General features: G+C 41.9%; 1 protein-coding gene across 4 annotated transcripts in view; it reads left to right on the plus strand.

Moving 5' to 3' along the window:
• The window catches only part of FDXR (ferredoxin reductase), a 41,089-nt gene extending 18,023 nt beyond the window's left edge, over positions 1 to 23,066 (plus strand). The window contains exons 3-13 of one of the 4 annotated variants that reach the window (XR_006102336.1): positions 1,100 to 1,195; positions 3,934 to 4,056; positions 6,708 to 6,821; positions 9,005 to 9,106; positions 10,455 to 10,562; positions 11,395 to 11,479; positions 15,216 to 15,415; positions 17,609 to 17,780; positions 19,185 to 19,358; positions 22,154 to 22,463; positions 22,871 to 23,066. Coding sequence is in view for 3 of the 4 variants with exons in the window: in XM_042453448.1 (XP_042309382.1) it covers positions 1,100 to 1,195; positions 3,934 to 4,056; positions 6,708 to 6,821; positions 9,005 to 9,106; positions 10,455 to 10,562; positions 11,395 to 11,479; positions 15,216 to 15,415; positions 17,609 to 17,780; positions 19,185 to 19,358; positions 22,154 to 22,284 (1,305 nt within the window). In the remaining variant the exon portion in view is untranslated. Of the gene's footprint in view, positions 1 to 1,099; positions 1,196 to 3,931; positions 4,057 to 6,394; positions 6,822 to 9,004; positions 9,107 to 10,454; positions 10,563 to 11,394; positions 11,480 to 15,215; positions 15,416 to 17,608; positions 17,781 to 19,184; positions 19,359 to 22,153 lie in introns of those variants that run through there. The other 3 variants (XM_042453448.1, XM_042453449.1, XM_042453450.1) reach the window with 3 other exon arrangements.
• The last annotated feature ends 4,319 nt before the right edge of the window (positions 23,067 to 27,385 follow it).

A 27,385-nucleotide genomic window follows, 5' to 3' on the forward strand; every position in this document is an offset into this window, starting at 1 on the left:
TATGTAGTACAGTCATGATTGGTTTTATTTTCTTTCTAATTCCTACCTCATCTCAGTTTGGATGAAACACATTGTGCTACATTTCTAAGCTGAAGTATGATTTCCCTTCTACGTATTGCGTACCTTCAAGTCGTATCCAAATTATGGTGAATCTAATGTGATCTATCACAGGATTTTCTTGGCAAAACTTGTGTTAAGGGGGTTTGCCGTTGCCTTCCTCTGAGGCTGAGAGAGTGACTTATCCAATGGCCAAGCAGTGATTTGAACCCTGGTCTCCAAAGCTATAGTCCAACACTCAGACCACTACACTCTACCCCTGTTTTAGAGACTGAGTGATTTTTGTGACGCAACACACAAAAATATGATATTACTCTTGGCTGTGGAAGAGCTAGCTAATCTTTGGGAAGGTGATGAGAGTAATAAGCAACGTATGAAATATAATGTTAATTTTCCATAAACACTTGTCCCTCCCTTTTCGCGGACCTGGAGTCTGCCGTCTCACTCTGTGTGGGAAGGACAAGCGGGAAGGGATAAAATGGTGGTGCACACCTGCGTGCCGCCCCACACCTGCATCTTGGGCATGTGCGCCATTATTTTCAATGGGACTCGAATAATTGTGAGTTGCCATTTTCGCAGGGGGGCTGGAACCGGTCCCCGCAAATTGAGAGGGGCTACTGTATATGCAAATAATGTTTGGTTTTCCTCTGTCAGAGTTCAGGTCAAGTGGTGGTATTGTTGCAATGGGAGTCCAGGATTGTGTCAGTGCTGGCTTTACATTTTAAATGCCATGACCACTTTGTAGTGCTATTCCGATGCACTTGTAGTCCAGTGGAAATTTTGTTCTAAGGCCTTTCTAAGCACCACCTTCCAAATCAGTCTATGGACATACTGATTGGTGTTTGCAGAGATTAGAAAACTGCTGGCCAGCAGACTGAAAAAAAGAAAATTGGAACTGTTTCAGATTGCTGCAATGTGAACTGTTGTACGGCCTGCTTTGACAACCTCACTCAGTACCAGTTCAAATTTGATTTATTTATTTGTGTGTGTGTGTTTTCATTAATTTATTATTTGACCTAATTAATCTTAACTCTTTTTCCAGCACCACAAACAGGCTCGGGTGGATATTTATGAGAAGCTGCCAGTTCCCTTTGGCCTGGTTCGTTTTGGAGTAGCTCCTGACCATCCAGAAGTCAAGGTTAGTGGTAGCTTTCTGTTCCATCACGGCAGCCTAAGACTGGGTTTAGCACATGGAGGTGAAAGAAGCAGAAACTGGAAACATTTGTGGTTTTTGTGTTTGCAAGAATAGTGTGGTGGAGCCAATGTACTGTTTGGCTGTTTTGGACATACAGATTTTTTTATTTCCTTTCCTCCACTAGAGAATGATACAGAAGTTTTTGAATACTGAGGTAATAAACCAATCTGGCAATATTATGAGGTTGGTTTGTGAGAAAGCTCAGATTCAAATCCTTCCTTGGTTGAACAGTACACCAGGTGGCCTTGGCTGAGCCACCATCTGTCAGCTACACTCGCCTCACATGATTGCAGTGTGGCCAAAATTCTGCCCTTGAGTTCATCCAAGAAAATGTGAATACTGTTAAAATACATGTGGGCCCTTTAGAGTTGTTGGAAGGGGTAGGAAAGCTCTGACGCTGAACAGGGACAAGCAGTCAAGCTGTGAAGAACATGACGTAATAGAAAACTGGCAGGCCACACGCTGCTAAGCCATTTCACACTGGTTCTCATGCTTGGGGCTGTAGGTTATGAGAATCATCAATTTTTTCTTCCCTTTAAGCATTTTTTTTCTTTCCTAATTCTCCACCTAGCCCCCACGCAGCAACAGGATTAGAGATATAAAATTTCTGTATATGTTGAAGTCTTGGGTAGGGGGCATTTTTCTCAATTTTTTTCTAGGAAAAAAATTGTTTTCAGAAAAATTGAAAAATGCAATAGTAACACACCACATGGTGTGGTGGTTTGAGCATTGGACTACAATGCTGGAGACCAGGGTTTGGTTCTTACTTGGGTATGGAAACTCGCTGGGAGAGTTTAGGTAAGGCACACACTCTCAGCCCTGGGAAACCTATCTTAGGGTCACCGTATGTCGGAAATGAATTGAAGGCACACAACAAGTCATTTTGTTATTTGAGAAACATAAAATTCATTATACAGAACTTTGGGCCATACAGACTGGCACTAAAAGCGCTACAAAGTCACCACCGTGGCGGAAAGGGTGCCCTTTTACCAGCTCAAAAAGGAGCGGCATTTTGCTGCCTCTTTTTGAGCAGCCAAATAGCCAGATTGGGGCTGCAGCATGCAGTTGCTGTGGCCCCGATCTGGCTCTCTCAAGGGTGGCGTCTGTTTCATCCCCTTTTTTCACATAAAGTTATCATCTGATATGTTAAAATACAATTAATTCATAATATAATTACAAATTGAACTTTACAAAAATTGTTGCTACAAATGGAGTCACAAGGTCCTGAACATCTAATATATAAGTTACCTCTTTGGTTTTGCCAGTTTGAGGAGCAGGCAATGAACCTCAAGAGAAACATAATAAAACATTAATGTTTGTAAAAGACAAAACATTATTTTGTTTCCACTAGTTCTCCATGGTGTCAGGCAGACACAATGCATTAATTTCCATAAAACAGACTGAGAAAAGGAAACCATGACTAGAAAGTGTAGTGATTTCATACTACAATGGGCCCTTGCCTTACGCATGGGATCCGTTCCGGACCCCCCCCCCCCCCGCGTAAGGCTAATTTCGCATATGCTCGAGCCCCATTCATTTGAATGGGACGCGCCGCCCCTTGCACCCCACGCGTTCCCCGCAGCTTGAGCGTGTACACTCAAGTCCGCATAAAGTGCACCCGCGTATAATGCGGGTGCACTATAAAGTCTAATGTAAAAGTCTCCCTCTTAAGTGTTTTTTAGAAATTCACTTTTATAGAAAAGATATTCCATAATCTTTTTTTCCCCTCAAAATATTTAGGGGAAAAAATGGGGGAAAGGATTTCTCCTCCTCTGAATTTTCTATTTCCCCCCTTTTTTCTGGGCTCCATATCTCTAAGTAAGCTACACCAAGACTATGCTTGTTTTCTTTCATGTACTTTTTCATGTTTTTCTTTGCATCTAGTGTTTTGTTTTTCACATTATTGACCCACTAGTAATATGGGTTACTAGATACTGCTGACATAACATAACATTGGTAGAAGGTCATTGCTGTCTTGCCACTGCTATATACATTTTTTTTAAAAAACCTACCCTGTCCTAAATACAATTGTTAGTCATAAGTGCAGCAGATTGGACTGGTTAAATCAATGGACACCTGGTAAGTCAGCACTTATATAGGTTCCATTGATTCAGTGGATATACTTTATTTGGAACTAACAGTTGGTTTTAGGCCTCCTAAAACAGATGGGAATCATGTAGCTTTCTAGATGTTTCTCTATCGCATCATTCCCCCTGGGAGTTCCAGTGCAACAACATCTGGAGAGCCACATGATTCATTTATTTAAGATCTGTCCTACAGAACTGGTGTAATATTCAACTTTACACTGTTTCATTGTAAGTAACTTTTAAAAAAATGCCACCTGTTAGCAGTGGAATGTGCTGCTCTGCTCCCTACACCATGATTACATCTTTGGGAAGAGGGAGCGCAGAATAGATGCACTGTTTTAATGGTGCTGACTGGCATGGTGCCAGGCCATGGATCACAGTGTTATTTTAAAAATGAGATAGTCTTACCAGTTGTCAGATAAGAGTCTCAGAAGATGCAGCCTGAATGAGAGAGTGAGATCCTGCCTTAGATGGTGCAAGGTCAATGAGGACCTTCATCCCTCACTCGCCTGCCTGCTGCACCATCCTCTCATGCCTGGGTGCTGTGGGAGAATTTATCAGATTGGGACCTCTCTTGACCTCTCCCCCAAACAGAATGTGATCAACGCATTTACGCAGACAGCACACTCTGATCGCTGTACCTATTCTGGGAACGTGACAGTGGGGAAGGATATAACCATAAAGGAGCTGCAGAAGGCATACCACGCAGTGGTTTTGGTGAGTTTGCTTATCTGTGAGATATAACGTAGAAAGATAAAGCACAGGAATGGTGGGGAAAACAGAACATTAGATCAGATTAAAAAAAAATCCTAGGAGTGAGATAGTCATGTTGGCTGTGTCATGCATGCCTTTATCTAGCTGTGCTAGTACAGTCATCCCTTCATATTTGCGGCTTTGATATTTGTGGATTTGATTATTCACGGATTTCATTAATATTTTCTCTCTAGGACTGTCTAGGTCCTCCAGTGCAACTCTGTGGTCAACTTTAACTAAAAGTTGCACTGAAAGACCATTTGTAGCTACTCCAGTGCCATTCTATGGTCAGTGTATGTTGGACATTGACCACAGAGTTGCATTGGAGGATCTAGAGATTCCTAGAGAGGTGTCCTCTCAGGTAAAAACAGTGTTTTTGTTATTTGCATTTTTTCCATATTCACGGGGGTCTTGTTCCCCTAACCCTAGCAAATGTGGAGGGACAACTGTATTATAACGTAGAGGGACTATGACTTGCCCTGTCCTCCTGAAGATGTTTCATTAAAATGTGCAAAGGGAGCTACTTCTAAATATTGTTTTCCTTTGAGTCATTTTTGCTGCTATGATTTGGAAGGACCCCAGAATGGCTACATATATACATCTCTGAATAAGAAAATAAGTTTCTGAAGTCATGGAATTTCCAAGTGCTTAAGTTATCCATTACAACTAAGTGACTATGTGAGTGAAATCTATAGGAACTGTCCTTGTAGCTTGTTATAACAAATGTTGAAGTAGCTTGCTGCTTTCATAGCATCTTAACAGGCTCATTTATCAGGATGTATTCACACAATCAAAGGCCCATGTATAGTTTTAAAAATTATTACATCTCTATTGATTTTGTCTCCACTAGTCCTCTATAGTGTCAAGAGACATAACATAATCATTTCCATAAAAAGAACTGAGAAAAGCAAACCAAGATCACCAAGTGTCATGATCTGATACAGTGCATAGTCTTGCATAAGTTTTCTTTTTAGATAGTTTTTAGGAATGACTTGGGGCAACAAATATGTGAACAACTTATCTTAAACTTTTTTTCATAATTCAAGAGGAAAATATTCCACATTTCAGTTTTGTTCCATTTGTCTTTTGGGGGGGGGGGGGGGGGGGAGAAGACTTCAGTGAGAAAATAGTTTTTTTAAAAAACAACAACAACAACAATTCTCCAGGCCTTCACATATCTAGGTTTGGCCTTGAGAAGAAAGTTCCCATTAGCCTACTGATTTACTCTACTTGGGGCTATCCTTGAAAACTGTTGAGACGCTACAGCTAGTGCAAAACACATCAGCGAGACTGTCCGCTGTATCCAAAACAAAACTCCAATATGGGGAAGAAATTACAGACACAATAGACCTAAGAAAGTATTGGAATAGAGACTTGAGCAACTTGGTAAAAATCCTGTCTGAAAGGGAATGAAAAGTGACTTTTTGTTTTAGATTTAAGACTTGTGAGTACCTTAGGAAATGGGTGAAATTTTTTATTTAGTTTATATTTCGTTAAAGATTTGGCTGGCAGATGAAGCCAGTTAAAAGTATTTATTTATTTTTATATATTAATTAAAATATTTCTATCTTGCCCTCCTGTTGTGAAACTTCAACTAAAACAATATAAACAATTTTATACAATTACAGATTAAAAACAATAAGTAATTTAAATAAAATAAAAGCATATTTAACAGTTCACAGAGTTAAAGCAGCAAAAAAGCTAAACCAGTTTAAACCATGTGTGTGTACACTTAAATAAAAACAAACAAAGATTAGACTCCAAAGGTTTTAATAAAAGATATGTTGTAACTTGATGTGTTAAAGATACCAGTGTCTGCCATTCAGGCCTCCAAGGGGAGAGCTGTTGATAAATAGGATGTTACTATATGGTCCATCATCACTGGGTGTCACAGCAGAGGGTATATCATTATCAAAACTCTCAAACAAGGTCTCAGCCAAGGAGAGGGAGGGAAGCGTATCTATTCACAAGGCAACTCGTTGTTTTGCTCCATCTCTCTGTCGTTAGCCGCATTGTCACAGCAATTGGGCTAGTGCTTTCCTCACACCTATTTGCTGCTCCTGTTGTCGACAGTAACCAGACCCACATGACTACCTCTTCCGTCACTCCCTTGTAACAGAGAAGTACCATGAACCACCACCATTCATAGTGCCCAGGTCATAAATTGTTGGAAAGGGGCATGTTTTGGGCAGGTGGTGAAAGTTCTTTCAGAAGTACAATTTTCCTGGACTGTTTCGGCTTGGTCCTATGGATTATTGGATGGGTGATAGCACTTCTGACAATGGAATTTTCCTCCCCACAGCAGTTCCTCCAGAGGTGTATGTGAAGGCAACATTATGATAGAGGAATACAAAAAAAACCGCAAGAAGTTTTTAACAGAGCAAGTGAGAAATCTGAAAACCGAGTAGTAGTCTTGGTACTTTTTTGCTCTTATGAAACTTATGTGGGCATAGGACTCCAAGGAAATGCTTTTGAACATGTATTCTCCTGCAAGTATTTCTCTCTGTGGAAGAAAAGAATTCCTTTCACCTCTGAAGGAACTGGCCATGTGTGTATTTGACTCACCACCTGTGAAATGTGTATGGTTCCCTCTTCTCCCCTCCCTTTTTCTGCAGAGCTATGGTGCTGAGGACAGCCGGAGGCTTGGAATTCCTGGGGAGGACCTTGCAGGAATCTATTCGGCTAGAGCATTTGTGGGATGGTACAACGGCCTGCCTGAGAATAGAGATGTAAGGATGTAGGTTCCCTTGCATGCACCCACATGTGCATACATATAAAAACACATCACCGAGTTCTCCACATTTGAACATAGCCATCCAGCTTCGGATTAGTGACTGGCTGAAAGGCCTGCAATTGGAAAAGATTAACAGTTGTCAAATTAAATCCTCCTCAGATTTACAAATGTGAACAATTTGCACGTCCATAAGAAGGGATTAGCTGGCTCCCTCTCTCAGAGGTGCCATAAGGAAAGCTAGAAGGGATGCTTCTGCCTTTGAGATGGGGAAGAAGCAGCAAGAACATTTCACACAGCGTTTTCCTACCTATCTACATGAATAGGAAGTAAGGAGTATGTATCCCATCATTTGTGGAAAAACCTTCATAGCAGTTTTCAAGCCATAATACATGCACAAGATGACTGGGTGGTGTGCGTGGGTATAGCTTTGCCCCTCCATGTCCAGAAATACAGTTTTATGTCTAAAGTAGTGCTAGTAATGGTAGCATTTATAAAATAATAATGGGCTGCATGTTCACCTATGGCACAACATAACTGGGCCATGCGGTACTAAGTTCTGATACTGTTAGTTGCATTGCTCTTCCCTTCTTCTTCCAAAGTGTAGTAAATGCAGTTTCCTCCAACACCCTGAATATGCATCCTCTCTGTCACCCAGCAAAGTCTGTGTAGGGCCATGAAGTAGAGAAAGGAGTGGGTGGGAAGGCAAACACATTGTCCACAATTCATAAAGGGAAAAACAACATGGTCTCATCTTCAGAAGACTAGGGAGACTCAGGTTCAAATTCCCTCTCACCACAGAGCTCACTGAATGATCATGCAGATAAGATGAGGCTCACAGGGGTTGGGAAGAATAGTGTATACTACAGGTATACTTCAGTTAATGAAGTAAATGTGTTCCTAGGCTTTTCTTTTCTGCCAGAAACATTGGTACCAGAGGTAAAAATAACATGAAAAGAATAGAATAAGTTCTTACACCACAAAAAAGAAGAGCAGATGAACATGTTTCAGCAAACGTTTTATCTAAACTTAACAATTTTCACATGTAAAATGAAGCAACTAGGTCAGGTAAGCCTTCCATAAGTAAACATTTTTAATTTTTTTTCTAGAGTCCATTTCAAATTTCTTCCAAAATGTATCAGATTGTGATTTTCTTCTTTCAACAGCCTTATGATTTCCATGTTAGTGGCAAAACGTACAGATCTGTGCTTTTTCAGTATGCCAAGGTAGCTGGTGAGGCAGGCTAATCTGCTTTCTCCTTTTCTTTCTGATTTGCTCTTCTCACATGCTCAGTAAGTGATTCTGGAAGCAGCTGTTTACCACAACTGCAGTAGAGTCATCCAGAGTAGAATCCCATTCTTTCCCAAGCCAAGCTTTATTGCATTATTTACTGCAGACATGCTGCTGCAATCCAACACTAAAAGTCTCTTTCTCCAGCCCTCCTTTACTGTCTTCCCAATGTCAAAGCTGCAAAAAAGACTGTAAAAAGGAGCTTTTTTGTCAGAGTCTTTGTAAACTGAGGTATCCCTACATTCAAAGCTCTTCAGAGAAGAAATGGGAGGTCAGTGTAACTATAACAATGATAGACTGTAACAAAATATTTCCATATATTGTAGCTGTGCGTCCTGCACAAGGTGTCAGTGTGGGTCCCAGTAATGTTTGCTGTGGCTATTGGAGTCAAATGATATTCCTGCTTGATGGGGAATTATCTTGGCATGGATGTTGCTATTTTGTAAGAAAATTGGGTGGAAATGATAATATGGAACAAATACACCTGTATTTCACTGAGCTGTTTTTTGGGGTGGGGGCTGCATGTGTATATTTGCCACAGCTTGTGATATGTGTGAGGTTTTCATACCCAAAACTGACATGCACATAGGGAAAACAGACTTTTATGAAGCAAACCTCAGTAATTGCTTTGAGGCCTAACTGCTCACTGCTGTCAAGTTGTGAGAGGTCTTTGAATCCATTTCTGCTGTCTGATTTTGCAAGGGCTATCTCAATAGGATGTAACCAAATTAAGAAGCATGGACAGTGAAGAATGCCTGTTGGTTAACCATGCAGTCTGCTCTTGAAACAGTGGAATAGATTACCTCAGTTTAAGTATTGGGAATCACTGCAGTATTTGGCACTGAGAAATTGTTGAAGTGGCCATTATGAAAGATATCTCTGCCTCTGTAGCTGAAACCAGATCTGAGCAGTGAGACGGCTGTGGTCTTGGGACATGGAAATGTGGCTCTGGATGTTGCACGGATTCTCTTATCGCCCCTTGAAATTCTCAGGGTAAGTTGATATAAATCCCTGGAACGTTGTTGTAAGGTAAAAAGTAGTAATGTCTCAGGTCACAAACTGGGGGAAAAATACCTCTTTAGCTGCACGGAAGGAGAGTTGTATCAGTGTAGTGCTGGGAGGAATCTCTAATTAAAAGCAGCTACAAGCTGACTATTGGCAGCTTGTTGGATTCTCACCTCACAGATAAAGAGCTGTCCTTCTGTCTTGCTCGGTGAGGAGCTTGTAATCCTGCATCTGCTACAATACATGTTTGAAACAGGAAGTGAGAGGCTTTTGAGGGATCTAGTGGGATCAGAGGAATCTGTACAGCAAGGAGGGTGAAAAATAGGGGGCAACCAATCTGTCCTTACATTTCCTTGAGGTATCTGCGAAGTATGAAGCATTCTCCAAGCCCACCAGTGCTACAGTGGGCTCCATCCTTGACAAAACAGATAATTTTTCCTGTGATACTCTTGCTTTTTAAATTGACTGAATGCCTTATAGCTTTCCTGGAAACTTAATACTTTAGGAAAGGTGCCTCTCTTTTCAACAGCCACTTTTCCCTAGTTTATTCTCCCTGCACTGTTTGAAACTTCTCAGAACCAAAGGATTTTTTGGTTGTTGGATATTTTTTTGGTGGGGAGGGGCATTTTGACAAAAGAACCACTGTAGTGTAGTAGTTAGTGCTGAGCTGGGACCTGAAAGTCTAAGTTCAGGTACCCACTGAATTAAGAAGCAAATTCCTGAGTACCAAATTAGTTCATATGGATAGCACCCTTTAGATCCAGAGAGGCCTTTTAAAAAAAAAACTGGAAGAAAGCCAGAAGTGACTTCCTGTTTTCTAAAAGGCCACTCCTTGTTTTCAAATGGCCCAGGGATCCCTAAAAACATGGTAAAAATGTCCTCACACTCCCTAGAGCAGCAGTTTTCAACCTGTGGGTCGCAACCCCTTTGGGGGTCAAACAATCCTTTCACAGGGGTTGCCTAAGACTGTCAGAAAACACATCTTTCCGATGGTCTTAGGAACCGAGACACTGCTCCTCTATGGTTGGGGGTCACCACAACATGAGGAACTGTATTAAAGCGCTGTGGCATTAGGAAGATTAAGAGCCACTGCCCTAGAGGGTGTTGGGGAGCATTTGGGGACAAAATGTTTGTAATTGGTGAGGTTGCAGTGGAAGAGGTGTGCCCTGAAGGTCTCCTGATGTCTGCTAGCATTCCATAGTTGCCCGCCCCTGGTTAAATTGTTTTGTCTTGAAGAAAGATTGGGACTTTGGTTTATGCAGATGGTTGGCTACGCGATGAACCTTATATCTCCTTGTTGCTGATCCCTAATCCTCAATATGTTCCTCGTGTCTAGAAAACTGACATTACTGAAGACTCACTCACAGTCTTGGCCCGGAGCAAAGTGAAGCGGGTATGCCTTATAGGGAGGAGGGGTCCCCTCCAAGTCGCCTTCACCATAAAGGTAAATAAAAGAAAATGCAGGAGTGTTTTTTGGTTTAGTTTTTGTTTCTGAATTGGACAGCTTTCACCTTAACAAAATTTCCCCAGGCTATTTTAGATGGAGTTAAGGTTGCATTATTGGTGTTAAAACTACTGTAAACCACTGACTGGAGAGTCAGTGTGGTATAGTGGTTTGAGTGCTGGATTAGGATTCCACGAGACTGTGGTCTGAATCCCCACTCAGCCATGGAACCCCCACCTTGGATTGTTCACAGACTCTCAGCCTGAGGACAAACATCCTCTGAACAAATTTTGCTAAGAAATCCTTATGAAAGGGTTGCCATAAGTCAGAGTTGACTGGAAGACACAGAACAGCAAGACCACTAACTAAAGTTTGAAAAGAGAGTGCAGTCTTTGTGATTATATAGTTGGCCCTCCATATTTGTGGCTTTGACTTTTGGGGATTTGATTATTTGCAGTTTTGATTAATAAGTTTTCTCTAGGAATCTCTTAAGTCCTCCAGCGCAATTCTGCTGGAGGTTGACATTAGAGTTGTGCTGGACAACCTAAAAGTTCTAGAGAAAACACTTCTCTAGGCATTTGTACGTTCTCCAGCATGATTCTGTGATCAGCCTCTGGCAGATGTTGACCATAGAGTTTCACTGGAGGACCTGGGTATTCCTAGAGAGATGTTATTTGTGGGTTTTCCACATTCACGGGGATCCTTCACCCCTAGCCCCAGTGAATGTAGAGGGACCACAGTATATTATTTCCATGATGAATGCAACTACATTGCAACTCCTGTGCATGAAGTAGTAAGAGATAATATATTTCTGTCCATTTGAAAATCCCAGGAACTGCGAGAGATGATCAACCTGCCTAGTGCTAGACCTTTCCTGAATCCTGCAGACTTCAAAGGCCTTGGAGATGCTATCAAAGGTGAGGATCAGACAGAGGCTTGTTTCTGAAATGAATGGTGTTGGGGATTCCAGTTTTTCTCAAAGCATTTCCTGACCTGAAAGACCTTCATTCTAATCCTAGCTAGATGTGAGGAGTGAAGAGTAGATTGCTTTTAAAGCATATTCACAAGACCTTCTTTTAAACATATTGTATGTTCTAAGACTATATCACCACATAAATACAGAGTGTGTTTTGAGGGCAGGATGAGCAGCACTCACGCTACCATGTAGCTTCTGAACTCTGCCATTGCTGCTATCAAATCGGCAGCAACCTCATGCCTCACAACTGAAATTGCAGCTGCCTGAGTGAATGGCAGAGCTAAAATCCCACCACAAACACAATAGAATGGGTTTTGTGCTACGACACACTTGGGTAATATTTACAGGTTTGGGAGCCCTTTTTTCCCTCCCCTGGATTTCCAACGGACTACTTTCTTCCTCTTCCTTTGCTGTCCCTCCCCCACAGTTAATCTCTTCCCTAGGACAAATGATATCTCTAGGAATGTTGGAGGCATGCTTTGCCAGTTAAATCTATATTCCCTGATCCTTTTTCAGAAACCCCAAAGCAGTTTTTAGAAAGAGGAATTGATCGGTTGCTACCAAAGGATCTAGCTGTGGACCTTGAGCCAGGAGCCAGTAGCTCTTGATTCCAGGGAAGAAAGAAAAGGCACAAGGAGAAGCTAGGTTCTGGTAAAATGCAGGACACAAGGTCACACTGCCAAGATGTCCCAAGATATACAGCAGATGTGGGGAACCTTTGGTTCTTTGGGAGTTTGGATTACAGCTTCCACTTGCTTCCCCATTGCCTCATCATTGGCCATGCTGGCAGGGCTTCCTGATAGTTCACACATAAGATCTAGAAGGCCACAGTTTCCTCTGTTTGGTATACAATATCTGTTTGCCCTTTCTGATCTTCATATCACCCTTTGATTGAGCCAGTGAGAGCCCAAGGGAGTGCCATTTAGTCAGGTTATGGAGTCTTGCTACTTTCTTTATTTTGTTAATCAGTACCTTTCAGAAAGCTTTATACATTGGCAGTTAGTGAAAATGACTGGGCCAAGGGAAAGCCCACTGTGGGAGTTCCAGCCCCTCTGACTTTCACAAGAGTTGCCATAATGGTCAGCCTGGTATAAGCCTGAAGTGCAACCCTGGCTTGATGTGAGCCGGTCTGGTTTCCTATGCTGTTATATAGCAAGTTCAAGTCTATTTCCTCCTTTCCCTTGGTTTCCTGTTGAGCGAGAGTGTCTCTTTATAACAATAAACTGACTGACGTGTGTGCGTGCTGTTGGGAGCCCAAGCGCTCCAAAGGGCAATGAGCTGCAGCAGCAACTGTCTAACCTTGAGATGGCTGGAGGCCAGAGACTTCCAGAGGCTCCTCTGTGGAGTAACTCTAGGGAATGTGTTTGTCCAAATTTCAAAGAAAAATAACATGGAAGAGCTGGTCAGAATGTTGTTTTGTATGAGGTTAAGTGGAAGAGGTTGACTTATCTAAGAAGAAAGTGATAAATACTGTGTTAGTCCTCTGTTTCTTCACTGAGCTATCCAAAACAAGCTTTCTTTTTGCATTGATAGAGTGGGCTAATTTCAGATTCAAGCAGGGGAATCCAAAGAGTCTTGGCTAAAAGCACAATGCTCCTGCCACTTCAAAATGACAAGGTTTATAAACCTGAGGTTTCCCTTTCTCTTGAGTTTTAGTAAACTAAGAAGATGGTGCTAGCTTAGCCAAACTGGCAGAGACAAAACAGATTTCACACAAGAATCCTGTGATCAATTTCCTTAGGGTCATTTTTCTTCCTTTCTCGTCACCCCCTTCCCCCTCTTCTTAAGATATTGTACAGGCCTTTCACACAGTTTCCTTCTGGGGGACCTAATAAAAACTTTAAATGGACAATATAAATAAGGAAAGTGATATGGATTAATCCTTTTTTCTCAGTCTCATGACCCTAGTTCAAATTGGTTCCTTCTTGTCTTCCTCCACTACATTTTTAAGCAAAAGAAAGGGGTTCAGCCATAAATCTCCCACTTCATGTCCACATTGGACCCTAAATATGCAACTGCACTTGAAATTCATTGTGTGCATTCAAGTCAGTTCCAGCTTATATTGTCTTTAAGGTGACCTTATTGTCAGGTTTTCTTGGCAAGACTTATTCAGAGGAGGTTTGCCATTGCCACCTTATGGTGCTGAGAGAGTGTGGCTTACTCAAGGTTTCCCAGTGGGTTTCCATGGCTGAGTAGGGATTCAAACCCTGGTTTCCTAGAGCCCTAATTCAACAGACCGTTCTGGCTTTCACTTGAGATACATTTTGAAAAAGCCAGATACATTATATTATTATTTAATCATTATTGCTATACTTTTATCCTGCCTTTCCACTAAACAAAATAAAAGTGATTTAAGTGGTTAACAAACATCAGTGTTGTTTTTATAAATGAAACCTTTGAAATCTTCATAATTTTGGCAGTATTTGGTAAACATCAAAACACCTTAGAGGGCTAATTTGAACAGTTGTTTCTTTATATGTTGTGTAAAGCCAGTGAGAGCTCACAAGATACAGTATGCCCTTCATCCTTATTGTGCTGCTTCTCAATAGAGTTCCATATCCGTCTTTACCTCATTAAATGGTGCTAGTTTCCCCTTCAGATTTCATCAAAGTCTGTGTAAATATTGGGTTGGGTCCAGACTTAAGTGATGCTGAGAGCTGCAATCAATGAAGAGAAGTCCATAGCAGCCAATTAAAGTAGGGATGGATAAAGTACACGCAACTCCCTTCCTCCCCCATCCAAGGCTAAATATGCAACCCATGGATCTTCAAGACCACTGAGCCCTCCCAGCAGGTTAATTGCCTCTACTCAAAGAGGTCATGGGGGCTCCCTACATGGTTTAGCGTAAAAGAAAAAAACCCAAAGTTTGTTTTTCCATTCTCTGAAGATGCCAGCCACCGATGTTGGTGAAACGTCAGAAAAAAACTCTGCTAGAACATGGCCACATAGCCCGGAAAACCCACAGAACCCCCCAAAGTTTGTGTTTTTAAAACAGAAGATGATTTCCGGGTTTTTGTTTTGTTTTGTTTTGGCATTCCTAGCACTGCATGCAGCTCTAGGAGGCTCTCAGGGGGAGAAAATTCAACAAATGCATCTGAGGAAGCAGACTGAAGTGTACGAAAACTCATGCTGCCAATTTCTTTCTTTCAGTTAGTCTCAAAGGTGCTACAAGATCTCTTTAGACACAAACAAAAATTATGTCCTGCTTTATACCATGGCACTTGCTAGTGATGCCCACCCATTTGCTCTAAGTATGGGAAAGGCAGAACCCATTGTGTGGAGCAGTGACCTCTCCCCTCCGCCCCCCATCAGAGAGCTACCGCATCAGAAAGAAGACCTCAGCTTGGTGTTTCACACAGTAGTAACTTTAACTCCTGCTTTTGCAAGGAGATCTGCTTGAGGGGAGGGGCTGGGAGGAGAAAAGAACACCCTTGTCCTCTTTCTCCTGTTTAATTGCTGAGTCCTGTGCCAGCTGCTAGAGTTATTAGAGTTTTAACCCTCATGCTCATGTTCTGGTGTGCAGAATCCCATGCAAATTTGTCAGCTTTTCAGATATGGGTAGAGCAAAGACAGTCTTCCTTCTGGGTATTCCTTTAATTTCCATCTGAAATAGCTCCATGGTGAACTATGTTCCTAGTGGGCCTACTGTGCTCCTCCTGTGCTTTTGTAATTTTCAGATGTTCCCAGACCTAGAAAACGGCTGACTGAACTGATGGCCAAAACTGCCTTGGAAGACCCTGGTGAGGTGGTGGCCAGTCGTTGGGCTTCAGCGTCCAGAGAGTGGAGCCTGAAGTTCTTGCGCAGCCCACTAGAGGTGTTGCCCATGGCTGATGGGAAGCAAGCAAGAGCAATCAGAATGGCTGTCACCAGATTGGAAGTATGGGCTCTTTTTATCTCTTGGTGCCCCACCCCAATTTTGCCTCTCTCTTCCCTCTCTGCTTTTCTTTCTGGCCTGTTTCTCCGAGATCTGCTCCATCCATTTAGTTTTGGAGATTCCTCCCTTCCCTGCCCCTGTGCCTAGGAGCCTTTCAGCATGAAACACAGGACAGCTTGATACTTTCAGTCTAATTAGAACTACAGTGGTGCCTCGGGATACGAAATGATCGGGTTACGAAATTTCCGGGATACGAAAAAGTTGGATTGGCAAAAACTGTTTCGGGTTACGAAATATTTTTCGGGTTACGAAATTCATTTCGGCGCGAAATTCAAATGCTGCAAAGTGCAGCTATAGGCTTTCCAGTGCTAACGGAAAAGTGTTTCGGGTTACGAAATTTTCGGGTTACGAAAGGAATGGCGGAACGAACAGTGTAACTGTCTGCTGTCTGCAAGGCAATATGGCAGATTCTTTCAGCAAGCTGGCAGTATCTTTCCCCAAGGATCCATTTCCTGCATAGTGGTACGAGAAGAGTGCTTTCAATTTATTTGGTATTGATATGTGTAATAAGAGGACATCCTAAGAATACAGCCACTCAGTAATCCCAACAATGGTGGGATTGCCAGTCAGCTGAATGGTACTTGGAATGAAGCAAGCTTGTTTGTTGCTCCTCCAGAGGACATGGAACAAGGGATGCAAGCTACAGGGAAAGAGATTCCACCTCAACATTAGGAGGAACTTTCTGGCAGTAAGAGCTGTTTGACAGTGGAACACACTTCCTGGGAGAGTGTGGAGTCTCCTATTTTGGAAGTCTTTAAACAGAGAATGATGGCCATCTTGTGGTCTCTTGATTGTGGTACAGTGAGCCTGCGCCATATGCTGGCTCCTTATAGGCAGCTTTCAGCATACGCTGAAGCCACCCAGGGAATGGGCAAATGGGCAAGAGCCTAAGCTGGGCTGTTCAAATGGTTTTTCCATTCTCTTTTCTTAAAGGAGCACACACAACCAACCAACCAACCCCCCCCCAAAAAAAAACAACCAAAAAACCCTTGGAGGACTGTTGTGCATATGTCTTTTGCACGTAGTATCATTCAGCCAGGTGTCCCCTATCCTATATCTGTGCATTTCATTTTTCCGCCCTAAGTGCAGTACCTTACATTTCTTTGTGTTGAATTTCATTTTGTTAGCTTTGGCCCAGTTTTCTAGTCTGTTCAGGTCATTTTGAATCTTGATCCTTTCCTCTGGGGTATTAGCTACTCCTCCTAATTTGGTGTCATCTGCAAATTTGATAAGTATACCCCCAATTTTGTCCTCCAAGTCATTGATAACGATATTGAATAGCATTGGGCCCAGGACAGAGCCCTGTGGGACCCCACTGGTCACTTCTCTCCAGGATGAAAAGGAGCCATTGTTGAGCACTCTTTGAGTTTGGTCAGTCAACCAATTACAAATCCATGTAACAGTTGCCTTGTTTAGCCCACATTCTACAAACTTGTTTGCAAGAATATCGTGAGGAACTTTGTCAAAGGCCTTACTGAAATCAAGATATACTATATCCACTGCATCCCCTTACAAGCTGATGTTTAGGAAGGAAATGTATAGACTGCCTGATTACCCATGGAAATGCAAAACTTGTGGGTATAGTGATGAGGTGACGAGTTCAATTTTAATTATGGTTATTGCGGGATAGAGGCAGGAATCAAGAAATGTTATGAGCTTTTACAGTTAATAGCTCTAAGACTAGGAGTTTTTAACTGTAAAAGCTCATAACATTTCTTCAAGCTTGATGGGCCCCCTGTGAGATTGCCTGGGGCCCACAGACCACAGGTTAAGAATAGCTGCTTTAGAATATTTAGGCCCTGTTTAGAGGCATATTGCCTCCTTCCCATATTGGAGATGATAATATTGTCGTCCTGACTAGTAGCCACTCATAGCATCTTCCATGAATTTATCCAGTCCCCTTTTAAACTTATCCCAGTTAATTTTCCATTGCTACCTATTCTGGTAGTGATTTTTATATTGTTTGTAGAAATACTTCCTTTTGACTGTTCTGAACCTTCACCATTTAGTGTCAGTGGATGGCCTTTACTTGCAACTGGCCAAGAAGCCTGGGCTAACTGCTGGCATTATAAGATGTTCTCCCTCACCTTGCCTTCCTTCTCCCTTTCCTTTGCTTTCTGTTCCTGGACTCTGCAGGGTACAGGAGATGGCACCAAGGCAGTTCCCACTGGAGAAGTTGAAGAGGTGATGTGTGGGCTGATTCTCAGCAGTATTGGTTACAAGAGCGTCCCAATTGACCCTGCTGTACCCTTTGACCCCAAGCAAGGCATTATCCCTAACAATTTGGGTAGAGTGCTTGGGGCACCAGGTCAGTAGAATTGCAGCTGTGTGGTGGCCACACTACAATGTAAAAAATGCTTAATAGTGATGTGAAGGCCTGGATAAAACATGCAAACACACAGAAAAATTCAAGAGGAAAATCCTGATTTCCCCTCTGGTTTTTGTTTTTGTTTTGAAGTTTTTTCCTGGAAAAATTGAAAATTGAGGAGAAAAATGGAATATGGAATTTGTTTTTTACAATGATGCATAACATGTTTAAAATAAGGCATCCATATACTGTATCTACACCCCCAAAATTATTTCTAAAAACTATGTAACAGTATCACCATTACATAAGACAATGTACACTTCCTGCTTGTTGCAAATTCCTGGTTTTGGTTTACATGTTTGCGCCTTTGACTTTTGCGGATTTGATTATTCACGAATTTTATTAATATGTTCTCTCTAGGAATATCTAGGTCCTCTAGCACAACTCTATGGTCAACTTTAACCAAAGTCACACTGAAGGACCTAGAGATTCCTAGAAAGAACACTCCACTAGGCATTTTTAGCAGATACTGACCACAGAGTTGCACTGGAGGACCTAGAGATTCCTAGAGAGGTGTTCCCTCAGGTAAAAACATACGTTTTTGTGATTAGTAGTTTTTCCACATTCACAAGGGTCCTGTTCCCCTAACCCCAGCGAATGTGGAGGGGCGGGTGTCCTTTTCTCAGCTCTTTTTTTGGCAAGAACTGTATATCTGACTGCTGATGACTAGAGGAGGCAATACGTTTCTGTTTTACTAGTGTTGACAATTGTTTCTGTTTTTTATTGAGTTTTGCCTGCTACTAATAAAATGTCAAAACCAGAGGTTTGTTGCTGTTCAGGACCTTGTAGTTCAATTTGTAACAAAAAATTTAAACAATTAAAAGGGGAATTTGCTTGTAACTATTGTTTGAATAATCAGTACTTTTAATAAACCAAATATGATAATTTTATGCTAAATGAAATTATATACTTGTATTATAGTATGCATATACTTCATTTTATGTTCCTATAGTATCAAAGCACCTTTCAGTCTATAAAAAATACAAATATCAACTTCCCCCTTCCAATTTTTCAAAAAAAAAAAAATCCATCCCCTTTCCCAATTAAGAACAAAATTTCTGAAAATTTTACAACACTGGTTTGGTCGCCAGGTTGTTTCTAATGAGTAAAGCTCAGTCTAGTTGCTCAATCGCAAAAACACAGAGCCTTTCTGGAATAGGATGATGCCAACTGCATGTGTCTCTGAATGACCTTGGAGGGGGCAGAAGGAGGTGTTTAGCCAGTGCACCAGTAATCCTGACTGGGGTGTGGGACTGTGCTAGGTTCATAGCTGTTACCTGGCTCTGTTCCAAGTGAAGAGTGTGGACCAGATTGGTTAGGCTGCCTGACTATTATACTTTGCAGGACTCTACTGCAGTGGCTGGGTAAAGAGGGGGCCCACAGGTGTGATCATCACCACAATGAATGATAGCTTTGACACAGCCCAGTCTGTGCTGGAGGATCTGCAGTCTGGTGCCTTGGATGTTTCAGGTGCCAAGGAAGGCTTTGACTTGGTGAGAAGCGTCCTGCAGTCACGAGGTAAAGATGTTGTGTGTTTTCTCTCTGTAATTATGTTGGGATGCTGTAATCAATCAGGATGGAACATGGGACATAAGATGCTGCCTGAAACACTGAGTCAAACCATTGGTCCATCTAGCTCAGTACAGTCAACACCAGCTGGTAGCAGTTCTCCCAAGAATTTAAGCAGGGTTCTTTCCTAGCCCCCTGTCTGCAGATCCCTGGTGGTCTCCCAACCAAGTACTAACCAGTCCTGATTCTGCTTAGCCTCTGAATTGGGATGAGATCCAGTGCACTAAGTGTGGTGTGGTCAATGACCTTGATGTTTACTGTGTATTTTAATTAATGTTTAATTAATGGGACTTTGACTGTCTCCAAGATGGAATTGTGGCAATTCCTTTTTTGGGTCAGCAAGTCTTGCATACCCCTTAATAATCCCAAATGTTATCAACCTCAGGTTTTTTATATTAAAAAAAAAAGCCTGTGGGATGGCTTCCAAATGATGGGAAAGGTTTGGAAAGTTGAGGTTTTAAAATAGATTGTTTCAAGATAGTGCTTGCATTTTAATTTCTAAAAGGAAAATGCTGTTAGATGGTCAGTCACTAGTGGGTGTTTTTTTAAAAATATATATATAATTCTAGGAGTGGGAGTGGAACAAATGTTGCTTTCACACACACACTAAGCCCTTGAGATAACTTACTTTTAACTTTCTTTTGCTTTTAGTTTTCACACCTTTTGTTATAATAACTCCTTGATCTAAGCATTACAGGCAATACATTTCAATCTCCTCTAGTAGAAATCAAGATTTGACAGCAATTGTTGCTTTTCTTCTTCTGTTGACTTAAGGTGCAAATTGCTTTGCGATCTTTGATGAATCTCACCTCACAGCTTTAAGATAAATTGTGGAGTTTTTACTAATCAGGGGCTATTCTGAGCTGAACTGGGTGTATTCCAGGCCTCCCCAAGACTTTGTTTGATGCCAAACACTGACACACATTGTTGCTATAAGCTAAGCTTCATTGGTGTTAAATGATGCAGCAGATGGGATACAGCACAGAAGCATTCCAGCCCTTTTGCTGATGGGGACCAGCATCCCCTCCCAGCTAATGGTAGCATTGTGCCCCAAACAAACTAATTCTATCCAGACTATCTGGCGAGCAATCCCAGTTCCTTGCTGCTGGCTAATAGGCTGGGCTGGGGTGCACCTCCCATGACTGAGTCCTGTGGAATATGGATTCTGAATGGTTATACAGTGAAAAGGTGAACAGAGAAAATCACATTGCACAAACATAATCCATCTCATCCCTCCCCTCCAGCCAGGAGACTTGTGCAGGTAGGCTAGTAACACAGGAAGATTCACTCCCCCTGTCTGTCCTCAGGCTTCCTATCTTTTACCAGCCTCAAACAACAAAGCTAATGCAAAAAGTATCTGGCAAAGTCACTAAATACAAATTAACCCTTTTGGTGCCACTGAATAGCTGTTAATGTTTGGCCATGACAGAAGGACAGCCTTGGATTCCCTTCTATGTCCTTACCACTCTTGACAATATCTCTTTCCACTTTTCTTTGCCTGTCTACTTTTCTTGATTGCCCAGTGGCCGGTGGTCTTTTTGGATGTTATTTGCTTTCCTGCTCTGATACCAAGCACAGATGTGTGTGAATTATATCACCAACAGGGCATTCAAGAGTAGACTCTGGTGCAGATCAGATCTTGAAGGAAAACACAAGACTGCAACAGTTTTTCCCTCCTGACATTATGAATCTTAATACCCAGCCTAATTTGTTATTAGACTAAAACTAAGCTTTTATGCAGATGCTTTTCATATTCTAAGACAGCCATCCCTTTCTGGTATAGATAGTCTCAGGGTGTCCTTTGTTTCTGAATGACAGAAAATTCCGGAAGGTTTGTGCCATATAGTGTTAGATATATCAGACAACATTTGGGGAGGACAGAGCCTATCTGGGTTACAGTGCTGTGCTGTGCTGTTGTTTTCATGCCTGTCTCAAAAGGGAAGACAGTAAGCAAGAAGTAGCTGGAAGCTCTAATAATAATTTTTCATGTAGCAGATTCCCTCTCTCCCTCCCTTCCGGTATCTAAGCCATACAATACATGGTAAAAGAACATGTATCTATCATGCTTGACCATATTCTAGCAAACTGCAACTTCCCATTGTATGCATAGATATAGTGGAATGGACACTCTCAGCACAAGATTGTGTATGCTGTCTTTGCTATGTGGCAGAGCAATAATGAGTAGTGCTTAAAGTAGTCCATATGAATAAACCTATGGGAGTAGTGACTTGAAAACAGTAGCTATGGCAAGCTTTAAAAGTGCAACCACCCTGTCCCAAAAGGAACTATTTATCAGTGACATACGAAACCTGGAAAACCACCATATGAACTGGCTCTGTTTCTACAAACACTATTGAATTTGGATCATTTTTGTAGTGATTCTTTCCTTGTGTACTTAGGAATGCATTCTATGGCCCACCTGGGTCCTTTACCGTCATTATTTTTAAATGCTTTCAATTAGTGTGTTCCCTCTAAACCAATTCAGGATTTTTAAGTGAACCAAAGGCTTTTCATCCCCTAAGGTAGAGTACTGCTATTATAAGACTCTTCCAAGATATAACTAATCTCATTTAACCTGCACTCTTGAGTCTGCTTAGTAATTGATGTGCAAAGCATGCCTTTAATTTTGAAGAGGTCTGTGTGCATGAAAGGCATATGGGCTTCTGTGGTTTGCATGTGTAATTAATCAAAAGGGGGTTGATTTTTGATCTATACTTTTCCTTCTTCTCTTCTTTGATTAACAGGTATCCACCCAGTATCCTTTTCTGATTGGGAGAAGATCAATGCTGCTGAAGTGGCAAGGGGAAAGCTGTCTGGAAAGCCTCGTGAAAAGATAACAGATCCACGAGAAATGCTGGAATTGATCAGTCATTGAGTTGGGTGTTTACCCTGTAGGATTTGTGCAGGAGTTGTCTGTATTTTGACCCTGTACCTCACAAAGGTGCTCAGCCCTCAACATGGTGTAGCCATCATTCATTCTACAGTTCTCTGTCAGAAGAAAAGGTGTGATGCGGTGGTGAGATGATAAGTGTTCATTTCAAGTTTTTGAATGAGGTAAAAGCTTGTGGCCATATAAACAGTGGCATTTGGTCTATCTTTCTGTTGTGTGTTTGTGTGGGGAGGTTGTTCTTTGCTGTTTGTTTGGCAACAAATTTTTGTATTTATCTGGAGCTTCCTCCTGATTTGAATCCCACCCACCACCTGGAGATTACACCAGGTGTTAATTTTCAGCGGCTTTATAAATAGGATTAAGTACCTTCCTTGTTCTTGCTGGATTGTGAGAGAGTTCATTTGTTGTGTGTGAAATTTTGTCCAGTTTACATCTCTGCATCATGATGTTTATACAAACTATTCATGCACCACCCACCCTGGAGGACTTAGAAAAATCTTATGACTTTTTGCTATTATTTCTTCTGACAATTCATGTGGTACAGAAAATTATTTTTTGTAACCTGCTTCAGACACGCTGGACGTGAGAATAAAATGTAGCTGAAGAACTTGAGAGAGAGGAACTAAACTTGGATTGAATAATCATGAGGATGGGGGCATCAGTCACCTTCACCCTGAAACTTAATTATTCTTCCTCACCCACATTTCAACTGATGTCAGATTGCAGATTGTATAATCATTTAAAAATAAAGCTCCTTCTCAAACAGACTGTGAGCCTCGGTCAGTACACTTGATTCCCATTTCTGATCTAGCATGTATGCTTTAGCCTTAACATAAGCTGGCAAAATTCCCACTATATCAACCCTGAGAGCTGGAAAATACAGTGTTGCTCTTCACAAACCTGACAGATCCTTGTACATGTCCACTGTCAATAAATCATCTGAGATGACTATCTTTTCTTCTTGGAAGATCAAACAGAAGTTGGATTACTGCTGCAATTTAAGTAACAGAGATGTGTGATTAACTTGTTCCTGAGGCATACCACAACGGAAAGATTTGGATGGGCATTATCCTTGGATTCTTGGGTTCTGTATTTTAGGGTTGTCTGAGTTTATGTGTTTTGCTCATGGTGGCCAATAGTGATGAAATGAAGGCAGGTTTATAATCCTTCATAATCCTTGGAAAATTACTTGTTTGAACAAGAACTCTGAAAGCCCCTGCCAGGATTAGGAAACTGAAGCCCCAAAAAGTAACTTTTCCAAACTCTGCTCTTCAACAGACCTACATAAATATTTCAGATACAGTAGGAGCCAGCGAATGAATTATCTAATACCCAGGTTCTCAAAGAAGATGGGGTGGCTTAGTGACTAAAACGCCAATTCCAATGATCGGAAGATCAGAAGGTTGGCAGTTCAAGGCCCAAGTGCTGCATGATGGGGTGAGCTCCCATCACTAGTCCCAGCTTTGGCCAGCCTAGCAGTTTGAAAGCATGCAAATGCAAATAGGTACCATTTTGGTGGGAAGGTAACTGCATTTGGTGCAGTCATGCTGGCCACATGACCACCAGAGCAGTACTCTGACAACACTGGCTCTTTGGCTTACAAGCGGAGATGAGCACCCCCCACCTACAGTCGGTTATGACTAGACATTCATGTCAAGAGACTACCTTTAACTTTAGGTTCTCAAATGGTGCGGTACACCCCCCAGGGGTGCATGACAGTTTCCCAAGGGGGGTGCTGACCTCAGACATGGATTAGCTGAGCCTCCAGGGAAGGGCGGTACTTGGAACACTTTTTTAGTGTCCCCTTCAACTCACCATGGGAGGGAGGGAGAGGAAGAGCAAAAAGTGAGTGTCAGGATGGGGTGGGGAGGCAGCAGTTTGGGAGAAAGGTGGAGCAAACTGCACTACTTCCCTTTCCTTCCCCTTCGCCTTCTGTCTTTGGAAGGCACAAAGTTAAAACCCTTTCCTTTCACTTTGCTCTTTCCAAAAGGAAAATCCTTCACTTCTGTCTTTGGAAGGAACAAAGATAACCCTTGCCAAAGGAAAAATCCCAGTTGGGGTTTCTGTCTTTGGAAGAAGCAAAGTTAACCCATTCCTCTTTCCAAAAACAAGATCCCACAATTGGGGTTTCTGTCTTTGGAAGGAGCAGTTAACCCTTTTCCTTTGCTCTTTCCAAAGACAAAACCCTTCATTTTTGTCTTTGAAAGGAGCAAAGTTAAAAACCCTTTTGTTTTACTTTCTCCAAAAAGCAAAATTCCATGTACTATCTCAAGGAGGAGAGGCCCCCAACATGCACGTGTAGATGTAAAGGGGTACCCAGAGGGAAAAGGTCTGAGAACCACTAGTATAATAAAAACAATACAGTAGAGTCTCGATTATCCAACATAAACGGGCGAGCTGATAGTCAGCTGAAAATATTGGATAATCCGGAGGGTCCCAGAAAAGCCTTGAAATCACTATGAATTGCAAACGCATTGAAGTTTTACTACAATAACAGTAAAAGTAACGTTGCAGTAACAACATGGTAATGTATAAACAGTCCTCTGAAAATGTAAAGAAATCACTGAGCAGCGATGTCGGATAATCCAGAATGTCGGATTATCAAAGATCAGATAATGGAGACGCTACTGTACCGCCCTTTCCATGGTAATTTTGTTTTCTGCATTTACATGGCTGTCACAATGCCATTTCCCATAGGAAGTGGAGACTTTGTCAATGCCGGGTGCATTTCTTTAATTCCTATGCACACTGGAGAAAATAATGGCCCAATCAAGTATCCCAGATTTAAGTATGCAGGCACTGTAATGGGCTGAATTGGTGGTTCCCATTTTTCTTGTTTGCTTTCAGGAGCACTGGTGCACATTCTGACATCCATTACAAACATGATGGTGGAGAAATGTCTGAAGTCATTAATAACTCTTGTGCCACTTGTTTTTACATGGCTTAATCTTAAATGTGGGCTCATGTTCGGCTGGCATGAGAAGCCCTTGAGCTTGCCTCCTTATGCAACACATATCTGATATCCCCTCCCCACCGTCCTTCCTATTTCAGCAGAAAGGCAGCTTTGTAGCTACTGCTCAGGGCCAAGCCAAATGAGCTGGCTATTCACAGTTTATAATACAGAACTATCCATGGTGGAAGAAGTGGAAGGAAGTTGTTTTACTACAATAGAGGTAAATAAAGTGTGGAACTCCAGATATTGGATTGCAACTCCAGCATTCCTCACCATTGGCTATGCTGGGAAGGGCTGGTGGGATTTGCAGACCAAGAAAGATATAGAGAGCCATTTAGAGGGTTGTGCAACATAAAATGTTGATGGTTTTTCTTAACACGTAGAGTACCCAGTGCTCTTGTAGTGGTGGTTGTGTGGCTTCAAGTCATTTCCAACTTGTGGCAACCCTAAGGCGAGTCAATCATGGAGTTTTCTTGGCAAAATTTGTTGCCTTTGCCTTCCTCTGAGGTTGAAAGCATGTGACTTGCCCACATTTCCCATGACCAAGCAAGGATTTGAACCCTGGTCTCCAGAGTCATATAAGTTTATCATACTAGGGAAATATCAAAGAAAAACAGAATTTAAAAGTGATTTAGATTTAAAGAAAACTTGCAAATGTGGGAAGTTTATTACATGAAATGACCCACAAAGTGAAGTAACGTGAAGTTAAACCAAATGTAAAGCAGAGAAAATCGGCTTTACTTTCGGGAAGTTCCAAAAGTAAAAAGCTGCCGGTTTTCTCTGCTTTACGTTTGGTTTAACTTCACATTATTTCACTTTAACAGCAATGTCGTCTGATAAAAGTTCAGGCATTTGAGTTTTTTTTAAAAAAAAAATTACAGTATAACTAGTTTAAATTCTGTTTTTCTTTGGGATCTCCCTAGTGTGATAAACCACAGTCCAACATTCAAACCATTACACCATGCTGGCTCTCACCCAGTATTTTAGCTGAGCTCTTTTCTGCCTGTGAATGTTTTTGTTTCTGCACTGAAATCTTTGGCTCTCCTGTTGGGTTATCTGAGTGGTAACTTTTCAACTGGGAAGTTGTAGTTTGAATTGCAGAGAGAAGGCACACATATGCACCCCCCTCCCCCCGTGTGAATCTCATTTGCAGTGTCTCATTAGGAAATATAGAGAAGTGCAAGTACTGCTGGATAGGCATAGGCAAACGAGCAATAAAGCTTGTTGAACAGCTGCTTGTGTGCTAGAGCCCCTGTTACGGCACTGGGATGATGCATTTATGGTGTTACTCTCTCTGATCTGGGGATTACATCAACTCTGGATACAGGAAAATGATTAAGCTGGTTTTGGCAGCCTGCTCTAAGAAGTGTTGGAACTGATCTGCGTCCCCTGCTCCAGGAGGCTTTAGGGTCCTAGCGGCACTGCCAACCTTGCTGGTTCATGCCCTCCCTGCTGCACCCAAAGGTTTCCTTTCCCTGCAAAGATTTTGTGTGTGCATGTGTGTTTAAGCCTTCTTGCATCACAGCAAAAAGGCCATCTTCCTGTGCTGAGGCATTTCCCCCACATTTCCAGGTTGCATTGGTCACATTGGTCACATTTCCACTTTGCATATAAGTGGCATGGGGTTCATCTAAAAATCATTGTCCAAGGGCAGGGACTGTCTTGTTGCTTGAGGCAGGAAAGGCAGTTGCTTCAGAAGCTGGTGCTGGCAAATGTGGAGACAGCAGGAAGTTCTGGGCCACAGAGCACTATCTTTAGGGAGGTTGCCCAGTGCTAGCCCTCTTCAGCTTGATACCTTGTATGATTCTTGTTTACAGTGGGTCTTCTGTTAGGGTGACTTCCTCATTGATTGTGTACCATGTTAATCCAGCTCATTTCCGTCTTTTCCTGGAAGAAGCAAAATGGTTGGGCCCAGCCTAACCTGCCTTCCGTCCCTGCAATAAACTCTTGGCTCTAAGATGAGTTGATGCTTTTGATTCTTCTATGCAGATGCTCCATGTTGTATTTGGCTCTTTTCAACCACCACAGAGAGCTGTGTGAGTAGACACAGTTTTTCTCTACCAAGGATCAACTGTGCTTGGATTCTTAGTGAATGGAAGAAATGGCTACCAAATGGGATCCCATCTCAGTGAT

Source organism: Sceloporus undulatus, chromosome 2 (assembly GCF_019175285.1).
Source record: "Sceloporus undulatus isolate JIND9_A2432 ecotype Alabama chromosome 2, SceUnd_v1.1, whole genome shotgun sequence".
Taxonomy (NCBI): domain Eukaryota; kingdom Metazoa; phylum Chordata; class Lepidosauria; order Squamata; family Phrynosomatidae; genus Sceloporus; species Sceloporus undulatus.